At 39.0% G+C, this 12,091-nt stretch overlaps 1 protein-coding gene across 1 annotated transcript; it reads right to left on the reverse strand.

Moving 5' to 3' along the window:
* Window positions 1-344: 344 nt before the first annotated feature.
* Window positions 345-11,475, reverse strand: Tmlh (Trimethyllysine hydroxylase). The gene is made up of 8 exons (XM_028172799.2): window positions 11,359-11,475; window positions 8,603-8,702; window positions 7,624-7,736; window positions 6,852-7,072; window positions 4,358-4,533; window positions 2,440-2,667; window positions 1,296-1,429; window positions 345-606 (listed from the first exon to the last, which is right to left on the reverse strand). Exons 1-8 carry the CDS (start codon window positions 11,396-11,398, stop codon window positions 470-472), a joined length of 1,149 nt encoding a protein of 382 aa, XP_028028600.2. The 5' UTR covers window positions 11,399-11,475; the 3' UTR covers window positions 345-469.
* Window positions 11,476-12,091: the final 616 nt, after the last annotated feature.

Below are 12,091 nucleotides of genomic sequence, written 5' to 3' on the forward strand. Positions count from 1 at the left end.
TAGAAACAAATGCCGATTAAGTATCTTACGAATCTAATTGTTACATTTACTCTAATGCACTTAAAATTTTTGAATTTAAGAAACATTTGAACAGACATTTTTTAGTAATTAACAGCTTTCGATATATCCTTTTTTTATTGCTTAGATGGATAGATGGATGGACGAGCTCACAGCCCACCTGGTGTTAAGCGGCTACTGGAGCCCGTAGACATCTACGACGTAAATGCGCCACCCACCTTAAAATATAAGTTCTAAGGTCTCAATTATAGCTACAATTTAATTTTATTATTTAATTTTATTACAATTTAATAAGATCCAATTGATTTTTTAATCTTTATTCACATTATTAAGGTTATAATTTTTATAGTTATTTATTACTTATAATAATTCAAAAATAGGACTAATCTAACAATATAATGATCATAATGATGTTATTGGATAATCTAACAACATAATGATCATAACGATGTTATTGAATGAGATTTAACGACCGAGCTTTGTCCAGCCAGTCAGAGCGCGACACATACGCACCGCACAGCACCCGCCTTCCAGTGAAACCGTTTCTACCATGAAGCAGTCTGAAGTTGTCTATTACCATCACAAGACCTGTAATGCCAAATATATTTTTTTAAGGTATTTTATGACCTGGTAACTAAGACCTTTAAGTCATGTCTTATTTTAAATTATATTCTTATTTTGATGAAAAATGATAATATGGAGTGAAATGAAATGTAGATGATTAATTTGAGACATTAATCAACTGAGATGAAATATAATCTCAGTAAAATGGTGGTCATTTCCATTTTTAGTCGACTTTTTGGAGGATCCCGAGAAATTACGTCCAGCGACTTTATTTCATTTTCCCATATTTTTGCCCTTTCACAGATATTAAATAGTTAATTAACCACCGTAATTACACATTTAAACCTGAAGAAACAGTAAATGGACGAAAAAAAAAAAGAAATCACACAACTTCACTCCTCGCGTTCCCGCCAAAAAGTCCAATGCCAAATAAGAGATGAAAGCAGAGCTTTTCTTTATCATCAATCTTCAGTTTTGTAGGTCCCACTGATTTAAGTGTTAAGAATATTGACATAATACACCGAATTATTTTTCTAAATCAACAATTAAATGCGTATAATCGTTTGTAAATATTTAGGAAGTAACATAATAAATGATTAAGAGATAAAAAGTAGACTACAATTTGAAACGCCAAAGGAAAAAGCATCAGTTAAAAAAAATAGTGAATTTAATAAAAACCTAATTCTACAAAAACTAAAAACCGTTGTATCTACCTGGAACTAATTTGAATATCCATTGGTTTTCCTTATTTTCGTAATACCGAGCTAGATTTTTCAAGGAACGATAGTAGAGCCGACAGTCCCTGCCACTCCTGAATGCCATAGCTGATCTATCGTATACATTGAATCTGTAATGTACATATGTATTGTTAAAATTAACGAGCCGATTAGATGGCTTTTCTAAAGTCTATTTTTCCTATTGCTTCATCCTGAAATTGAGTAAAATTACAACATCTTCTTCTGCTGGTCTTATGTAAGTGTTCAATGTTATAAAAATGTTATTGCAAAGTCTATGGTGCACTGAAACTCCCGGTTTTGACTAGTTGCAAAATCCAAATCCGAAAACACAAAACTATAAACAAACTTCGTTGTCACTTCACTTCGCTCGAGGCCGGGTAATTATGATTAGTGTTAATAGAATTCCAAATCAATTTCATTGCGTAATTTCATTGCGAATGCGAAGTGAACGTGAACATTGTAGTGATATCTTGCGAGTTCTTGTTTTAAATTTTAGAGAATCGCAAGGCAGGTTGGACCTTTCAATTATAATAAAAATTATTATTAGTAAACGGTTTCACAGCTATGTGAGTTTCTGTTATGAAACAGTCACAAGTTACTAGTGGGGTCCTTGTAAGCCTATACGGATAGGTACCACTTGCCTACCGCGAGATTGGAATTCGTTCTGGTCTGAATAATGGGTTTTTATCTTCTTTATCTCCACCTTATCGTACTAGGTGTGGTCGGCACAGCGAATTTTCCTATTCCATCCTCTTCTATCAGCCGTCATCTCAACACTCACTCCTCTTTCTCTCTCATATCGTTATTAACATGCTCCATTCATGTCTTCTTCGGTCGAGCTCTTCCCCCTCTACCCTGCACTACCATTTCCATACATCTCCTAATTACATGCATCTCCTGTCTACGCATCACATGTCCATACCACGCAAACCGTACGCTCTTTGGGCTGTTATACATTTTTTTTATATTTGTTCATACAAATTTGATTTAAATATTCCATCGTGTATTGTATTTTGATATCTTTATACATCGCTGACCACTTAAACCAGGACCATGGCCACCTTGATTTAACCTTTTATGGGATGCACCGCTAACCGTTTTGATAAAAGGTAAGGTAAACCTTATTTGTTTAATATCTTCAGTATTCTTGTCGATTTGGATAACAGGTGCGCTATGCGTGAAATGATGGCGACGTTCTATATATTCGCCCTCAATCTCGTATGTTGTTAGGAATTCATAATCCTCCGGGTGATCTTCCTTCAGACAAGTCGCTCCGTAGAAGCCGTCAACAAGAATAGTTTCACCGCCCGTACCGTTTGTATGTTCTATGCAGTGAAGGATTTGGAGGCTGAAATGTTTTGTTTCATCTTAATTTAATGCATGCTCATTTTCAATTGATGCAAATACCAAAGTATTATTTAATACGATTATGTGACATTTGCCTGCGAAAGGTAAATAAAAGAATACGTATATTAAAATCTTCAAAAGTGTTTCATATTAAATAAAATTTGGGTTTTGGTTTTATTTCATGTTATCGAAATATTGATGTTGATAACATTCTCGAATCCTTAGAAACAGGTACACTTAAGATTAATTGAAATATAAAAGCTATGATTCAAATCGAATTCACACAAAGAGTATTATTGTTATAGGTAATATTTCAGTTAAAATCAAATTAGCGGCCGAAAAGCTGATGCTACGCATGAGTTCGTAAGTACTTTTTAATTAAATTGTTAGATATAATACAAAAGACTTCGAGAAAAATCTGGGCATGCAGTACAAATGTGGCACGAGTCTTGAAACTGACTCCTGAGTTAGAATCATTGAGTAATGTAACTTAACCACTAACGATCAAAATATTTCGCGAGTAAGACTATTAAGTACCACAAGAAACCACAATATAAGCACTTTCATAAGATATTCTCCCCTCACATGTCAATTATTTGAAAAGATAAAATTTCCAGCAGCCCTTATACAAAAAAAAACAATTACAAATGTGGTTACACCAAAATATCACCTTTCATTTCCACAGCGTAGTCTCGAGAATTGCGAAAAGGCTTCATAAGGTATTTCAGGTAAAAGAAAATTGGAAGAAAATGTCAAGGGTCGGCTGAACCGACGCTCGTGTTGAACGGCTGTACCTTTTGTCAAAATACGAACCCGGGTTCGCGATCGACATTTTATCGATAAAACCCAGAGGTACGCATGTTTCCGAGACTTCCCAATCGACATTATATCATATTGATTCACAGATTTTCAGCGACACTACGACATAATACTGGAATGTCTACAGCCAAGTTTTGTCTCTTATTTGTTATGGAAAGAAATTTTTCGGGCCGTGTTATATCACAATCGCGGTCTTGCCGATAATTAATTTAACAAATCTAAATAATTAAATTTTTATTTAGCTTGAAGAACTAACACAACGGAAATTCAATTTATTAAAATTATTTTAAAAGGTAATTCCCAGTGATATTATAGATTCCCTTTTTTATTGGATTTGTGTTAAAATTTACGTCAGATTATACTCATGGAACTAATATTATAGTAGATTTCAAAATGGCAATGGCATTTAAAACAGACGTAATTTATCTGATGTGAATGACAACAAACTCAGGATATGGACAAAATAAAAATACTCCATTAGCAACTATTGGACACGGAATCCTAAAATAGTCCCTTGTTTTTTTTTTCTCCTATCTATGCTGATGCTCGGCTTCCCCTTGACGTATAGGTGAGCTCACGGGGCTCAAACCAGGAGTGTTGCTAACACTGACCCTAGTACGAGCAGTGCTTCGCATATTCTACCACTGGATAAACGCGACCCAGTGAGAAAATCCGCCGAGAAACTCAGTGGGCTGTATCTATGGGTTAATTCACTCGTCGAGCCCTTCGTCGCAGGCGACGGGTTCGACGAGGACGGTGACCAGTGCTTGTGGTACCTAAAAGCCCCATTAATGGATCAGAAGGATCCGTAATGGCGTGTATAGTCCCTAGATTTGATTTCCTCTACCACGTTTATGTTTTTTTTATCTTACCCAGCCGCTTCAGTCCAATAAATATTATCATTATGCGCAGCCAAAGGTAGATTGGTATAGGCCGTGTCGGCGTGATCAGCAACTGTGGTGAATTCCCACGTAGCACCAAAAATAGTGTGTTGAATTCCTCCTAAAGCTTTGCACACTGTTTCTGTAGCTTCCGCGCTTGGTTGCACCTGGTTAAACGATTTAAATGTGTATGAAATATGATTAATGGATTGAAGTAGTGTTATTAATCTAACACGAGAAGGATGACGTGTGATATCTTCTTCAATAAATCATTTATGGATAGTTTTATGTAATTAATAACAATTTATTATTTTTAGCAATTTTTTTTTATTGCTTAGATGGGTCGACGAGCTCACAGCCCACCTGATGTTAAGTGGTTACTGGAACCCATGGACATCTACAACGTAAATGCGCCACCCACCTTGTGATATAAGTTCTAAGATCTCAGTATAGTTACAACGGCTACCGCACCCTTCAAACCGAAACGCATTACTGCTTCACGGCAGAAATAGTTGTATTGAATACGGCAGAATAGAATGTTTTTGTTAAATATAAAATTTATCTGTACAATTTATATTAGCATTAATGTTTAGATTGTACAGGCTTTTGTGCTTTGGAGCATATAGTCATCAACAAAAGGATTTATCTACTAGACACTATTACAAATATACATATATTGTTAATCAGGATGCTACATATAGCATCTAAAACAAGAATATCGATGAAAAAGTCTTTGTTTCAGACATCTAAGTAGAGTTCAACCGTTGTTCCACGTCTAATGCTAAACTATATTTAAGGCGTTTTGGTTCCGCCTCTACGCTGGGGTGGTGCGATCGATGGCCCTGTACGGTGCGCCTGTATGGGCTGAGCCGCGCAATCGGGCTACTATGGCTCGGTTCCTGCGCCGGCCGCAGCGCACCGTTGCTATCAGGGTCATCCGTGGATATCGCACCGTCTCATTCGAGGCGGCGTGTGTGTTGGCGGGGACGCCGCCATGGGAGCTGGAGGCGGAGTCGCTCGCTGCCGACTATCGGTGGCGCAGTGAGCTTCATGCTCTGGGCGTGGCGCGTCCCTCCAAAAGTGAGCTGCGGGCGCGGAAGGCCCATTCTCGGCGGTCTGTGCTCGAATCGTGGTCGAGGCGGTTGGCCAACCCCACGTGGGGTCTACGGACCGTCGAGGCGGTTTACCCGGTCTTTTATGACTGGGTGAATCGTGGCCGAGGACGCCTCACCTTCCGTCTGGTGCAGGTGCTGACTGGGCACGGATGCTTCGGAAAGTACCTGCACCGGATAGGAGCTGAGCCGACGACGAGGTGCCACCATTGTGGACACGACCTGGACACGGCGGAGCATACGCTCGCTGTCTGCCCCGCTTGGGAGGTGCAGCGCCGTGTCCTTGTCGCAAAGATAGGACCAGACTTGTCGCTGCCTGGCGTCGTGGCGTCGATGCTTGGCGGCGACGAGTCTTGGAAGGCTATGCTCGACTTCTGCGAGTGCACCATCTCGCAGAAGGAGGCGGCGGGGCGAGTGAGGCAAAGCTCTCCTCACTACGCAGAAACCCGCCGCCGCCGAGCAGGGGGTCGGGACCGGGGTCCCGTCCGTAACCCGGCCCCCTAAGAGCTTCGGGCTCCACCCGCTTTGTGCGGGGAGGAGCTTAGGCGTGGGGCAGCGTGGTAGGTCGCGTTCCCCCGACCGCTCCGGGGGAAGGTGTAGCGCGGTGCTATCAATCGGGCTCTTGGCCCGTCGACCGAGGGAACCGGCGGTCATGTTGCTGGCGGCCGCCGGTCCGGCGTCTGGGGGACGGCGGGATGGATGTAATGTGCTCTGCGTAAACCCTGTCCCGCCGTCTCAATAACTCCGACTGGGTTCCCACCCGGTCCGGGGTAGGGCGCCGGCTGTGAGCGGCAGGAGTTTTTAGTGAGGTTCGACTCCCACATACCCCACCTGCCGTGCGGGTGGGGATCCGGCGATTTTCTCCTGTGAAAAAAAAAAAAAAAAAAAGGCGTTTTGGTTGGACTACATTTCTTAATACATTTGTTTATGAATTAGAATATGTCTACGCATTACCCCGTATTAAATATAAATGTTCTCCATCTTAAACTTAAAAAAAGTATTTGCGAATAAAAAAAATAACGAATTTTATACTATGTTTAGTTGTGTAACAATAGACTGGTCAATTTCTGGCTATTTTGTTTACAAAGCACAACTTCGGTGAAGCGTGGAGCAATACTTCCATTTCTGGGCCAGGAGAGCAAATACCAAGAGGATTAGTTTCAGTGACAGACACAAAGCAGTGGTTCTCATCTGAGACAACATTAGGGACACATCTGAGATAACATTAAAAATATATAACATTAAAAAAATTTAAACAAGAAACGTCATTTACCACATAATCAAATCAATTTCAATATAAGGATATAAGGCCCAAATAAAATAATCCAAATAAATCCAATCCAAATCCAAATAAAATAATCTCTACAACTTACACCAGTTATAAACGCAACGCCATAGTCGAGAAGCGATTGAAATACTTCCTTTGAACTGTCGTCAGAGTCAAGAAACTCATCAACGTGTACATTAGCTATTCTGTCAGCAACGTTACAGCCACGCCACAATCTAGGCTTCAATCTGCGATTATTTTTCCAAGTTTTATAATCGAATTGCGACAGAAAGTCCGCTGTGAATTCTGTAGTGTGCTTATCGTCCCCTGAAATTAAGCTTACATTTAATTTTGTTTCTCAAGTAAATCACGTTCAGCTCGGTGCTTAGTAATTAACCGAGCCATTAGGGATCACATATTTTATTCTGACACGGGTAGGTATAACCGTGTTACCTATTTCTGCCGCGAAACAATCATGAGTTCGTTAATTGCATTGAACACACAATTAATAGCTTTGACACCACATCGCTCCACACCAAATACAGAATTGTTAACCCAATATCTAATTAGCTGTAAATAAAATAATATCTAGGACTATTAATTGAGATATTGTAACAAGCATCGCAACCTTGGTTGTCTACAGTAAAAGTTTTTCTTTTAATAAATATTCGAGCTTCAAACACTTAATTCGTTCCAACTTATAATAATAAATTATAAAAATAAACTAATAAACTAATCAAAATTTTGACATTATGTTTCAAGATAGGTGATGGTATTCACTTCTATGGGCTAAGGTACCATTTAACACCAATTTCCGGCCCAGTCCCTCGTCTACGCAATAACAAAGTTATAATACTAAAGTTACATGACATACTCACATTCAATTGTTAGACTGTTCTTATCGAATTGTAATGTAAGTATCTTCGAATCGGGCAGTTCTAAAATGTGTTTAGCTCTCTGGAACGTATTCGCGTGATAGCATTGTGTACATCTACAAACATTACATAAATGTAACATTGAAATCTTATTTATTCTATTTTCCAGTTACGCTGAGGCTTTCATAGCGAACTTTCATTTACTTTTTTTTTAATAGATTTTGTCCCCACAATAATTGAGACGATCACCGTCATCAGCCCATAAACATCCTTCGCTGCGCTTCATGTGATGTTTTAGTATAATAGAAAACAATTGAAACAAGAAGTCGTCGTGGCCTAAAAGAAGTCGTAGTGGCCTAAGGGATAAGACGTCCAGTGCAATCGTGTTGAGCGATGCATCGGTGTTCGAATCTCAGGCGGGTACTAATTTTTCTAATGAAATACGTACTCAACAAATATTCACGATTGACTTCCACGGTGAAGGAATAACATCGTGTAATAAAAATCAAACCCACAAAATTATAATTTGCGTAATTATTGGTGGTAGGACCTCTTGTGAGTCCACGCGGGTAGGTACCACCGCCCTGCCTATTTCTGCCGTGAAGCAGTAATGCGTTTCGGTTTGAAGGGTGAGGCAGCCGTTGTAACTATACTTGAGACCTTAGAACTTATATCTCAAGGTGGGTGGCGCATTTACGTCGTAGAGGTCTATGGGCTCCAGTAACCACTTAACATCAGGTGGGCTGTGAGCTCGTCCACCCATATAAGCAATAAAAAAATTATAAAAAAACCCGATTTGTAAATAGTACTCATTGAACAATCTAATGAATCTGTATTTTTCATTACCCATTTGTTTAATACAATCGGACCTCAGATCTTAAAGTCGACGGTGTTTAACGCGAAAATGCTAAATATCTTGAGCAAAGTGCACGGATTTCTCATCTTTTTGTTCGTTTTAAGGAACTAGTCATGGAAAATTTACCTGCAATGATCTCTAAGCCAACAGTCTTCAAAGGGAATCGAAGGGCCATTCTCGAAGTTCACACGTACTGTTTTATCAACAAAGATGACGTTTTCTATTTCTGTAAAAGAATTGGACTTTATGGCTTTCTACCTATTCACTGGTAGCCAAATGGTTATTCCAGCTACGCTCTGGCTGGTATTAGAGCTTACGGACTCAACCTGAAACAGTTTGTCAACACTAGCCCTAGCAAGAGCAGTGCGTCGCAGAATCTACCACCGGATCGGAATCGCGACCCACTGAGATGATCCAGTAAGAAACGCAGTGGGTTTGTCTAATGCCTCAGTAGTCTAGTTGTAATCGAGGAGTACAACGAGAATCATTATGACAAACTAAATATCACTATCTAGAAGACTACTACTATATTAAATAAATCTCAACATTTGACATTATTAATACGCTTTTACTAGCTTCAGACGTATGTCTCTTTGTAATGGAATCTTTGAACATTATTTTGACCTCCTTCAAAACGTCGGATTAACTCGAAATTTGGTATACTTGTTAAGGACCGATGACAATTCAATATTAAAAAAAAAAGATGTGTGATGTCGTGGGACACTGGATAGGAACGAAGGTCCATATTAAAAAAAAAAAAAAAGAATTTCGAGAAAAAAATCGCGGAAAACAAGGCCTTATTCCACGGACTTTTTCTTCCGGTTTTTACTATCACATTTTTTTCAGTTCGGTCGCGCAGCAAAATCCGTATCTCCTCCAAGCCTGCCGTAAGGAACTTCGTTCCAAAAAATATTTTATATTCAGATTAAAAAAATATTTCTATCTATAAATTTTCTCTTTTGGAACGTGTACTGAAAATGTTCATAATACAAGACTAGAAGCAATACATATAAACAGAACCCAGAATGCTTAATGTATTCAACAAAAATACTAATTATGTCATTATAAAGTGTATTTATAGTGGCTGAATAAAAGTGCGTTTAAAAAAGTATTAATATATGCGAACTTATGCTAATTACAAAAAGAGATGCTTATTTAAAGCTATTTTGACAATATATAATTATTATAAATATATTTAGAAAAATCCAACGTTTTTTTTTTTTTGCTTAGATGGGTGGACGAGCTCACAGCCCACCTGGTGTTAAGTGGTTACTGGAGCCCGTAGACATTTACAACGAAAATGCGCCACCCACCTTGAGATATAAGTTCTAAGGTCTCAGTATAGTTACAACGGCTGCCCCACCCTTCAAGCCGAAACGCATTACTGCTTCACGGCAGAAATAGGCAGGGTGGTGGTACCTATCCGTGCGGACTCATATAAGGTCCTACCACCAGTATTTAGTATCTTAAACTCAAAAAACAAATCTAAATGTATTTAACTCTTTAATTAACTTGATTTATGTTTCTTTATGAAATCGGTTAATTAAGCAATTTATCAATCAAGAGATACTGATGGAATGCACTGATATTGCTATTTGACGTTTACAGAAAACTCATTAGTTATTACATCGCATTGCATTACTCATATCTAACGATGCGAATGCCCTCATTTCATAGGCAAATAAATTGGAAGAACGAAAACAAACTTATTTCAAGTGACTAAAATTATTTTTCTATTAACTTAACCTATTTTCACAACACAAAGAGACATTCTAAAAAGAATAAGCAAAATTTCCAAACTATGCTTAGATAAGCTAGCTTTTTTTTTTATGCTTAGATGGGTAGACGAGCTCATAGCCCACCTGGTGTGAAGTGGTTACTGGAGCCCATAGACATCTACAACGTAAATGCGCCACACACCTTGAGATATAGTTCTAAGGTCTCAAGTACAGTTACAACGGCTGCCCCACCCTTCAAACCGAAACGCATTACTGCTTCACGGCAGAAATACGCAGGGTAGTGGTACCCACCCGCGCGGACTCACAAGAGGTCCTACCACCAGTAGTTACGCAAATTATAATTTTGCGGGTTTCATTTTTATTACACGATGTTATTCCTTCACCGTGGAAGTCAATCGTGAACATTTGTTGAGTACGTATTTCATTAGAAAAATTGGTACCCGCCTGCGGGAATCGAACACCGGTGCATCGCTTCAACACGAATGCACCGGACGTCTTATCCGTTAGGCCACGACGACTAGCTAAGACTACTTTTATACGCTTCAATTTCAGGTTTTAGGTTTTAGGTTCAGGTCACTATATTATTTTTCTATATAACATGGTTCTTGACTTTTCAATTCATTTTAAAACAAGAAAAATTGACAGTGATCATTATTCAAATATCGGCGAATAACACCTTAATCGTTTGTGACAATGAGGGCTGTGGAGTATTCGAAATGTCAGAAATAATTTAAGGCCAATAAAAAATGCAATATTAAGTCGTAAAAGTAGCTAGCTACAATAAAATTATGTCTACGACAAGCCAGAATCGAAGAAAACACAAGAACAAATACACTGACTCCGATCGAGAATACAACATGAGAACCCACGGTACAGTTATGCGACAGGTAGGAAGTTGACTGTACCCCTGGCATTGCTGATGTCCATGGGTGACGGTAACCACTCCCCATCAGGTGAGCTGTACGCTCGACTGTATACAAAGGCCTTAAAAACAATAGGTTCAGGTTCCATAACAACTAACCAAACGCTTGATCTAAAATTATAAAGGAAAAAAGAACATACATTTAATTCAACTGTTTCCTATACAAAACTTGAAGCAATTAAGATCATTAATATATTGAAATGTAACAAAAAAAAACTTACTTCTCGCACTGTTTTCATTGAATCCGACACTGAATTCCATCTTTTCGCAACTAATGCTACATGACGACTGACATTTATATGAAACTAAACTACTGTCGTGCTAATTATCGAGACGAGCTTATCGAATTTAATTATATAATAAGACGAATACAATTACGATATGATTAATAGAGTTTGAAACAACCGGGTCAATAAACGGCAATGATTACTATCAATTGAACACACTTTGTTCCTGTTTTTTCATTGAAACGCTGCTGTTTCGGCCACTTAGTACCTACGAAATCCACAGACGCAGACGTAAAACTTACTTTTACTTACAAAACTTAATTTATTTTCTTTTTTCCTACCTATGCTGAAAGCTTTGAGAGGCTATTACAGCTTCTCCTTGACGTGTAGGTGAGTTCACGGGGCTCAAACCGGAGTGTTGCTAGCACTGGCCCTAGCAAGAGCAGTGCTTTGCAGAATTTACCACCGGATCGGAAATGCGACTGAGAAGATCCGGCGAGACACTCAGTGGGCTGCGTCTGAGTTAATTCGATCGTCGAGGCCTTCGTCGCAAGCGACGGGTTCGATGAGCACGGTGACCGGTGCTTGAGGTAAAACTACTGCTTATGCGCTTCCTATATACATAGTTATATGCGATTGCGGGACAAGCGCTAATGTCGCCATTCCGATCCGGTGATAGATTCTGCGAAGCTCTCCTCTTGCTAGGGCTAGTGTTAGAAAATTCTCT

Source organism: Bombyx mandarina, chromosome 13 (genome assembly GCF_030267445.1).
Source record: "Bombyx mandarina strain Sakado chromosome 13, ASM3026744v2".
Lineage (NCBI taxonomy): Eukaryota > Metazoa > Arthropoda > Insecta > Lepidoptera > Bombycidae > Bombyx > Bombyx mandarina.

Coding starts and splice junctions, on each gene's coding strand:
- Tmlh (XM_028172799.2), bottom strand. CDS start 11,398: ATGGAATTCAGTGTCGGATTCAATGAAAACAGTGCGAGAA. Junction 8,703..11,358: donor CAATGAAAACAGTGCGAGAA/GTAAGTTTTTTT, acceptor ATTCTTTTACAG/AAATAGAAAACGTCATCTTT. Junction 2,668..4,357: donor TATTGGACTGAAGCGGCTGG/GTAAGATAAAAA, acceptor AAAACATTTCAG/CCTCCAAATCCTTCACTGCA.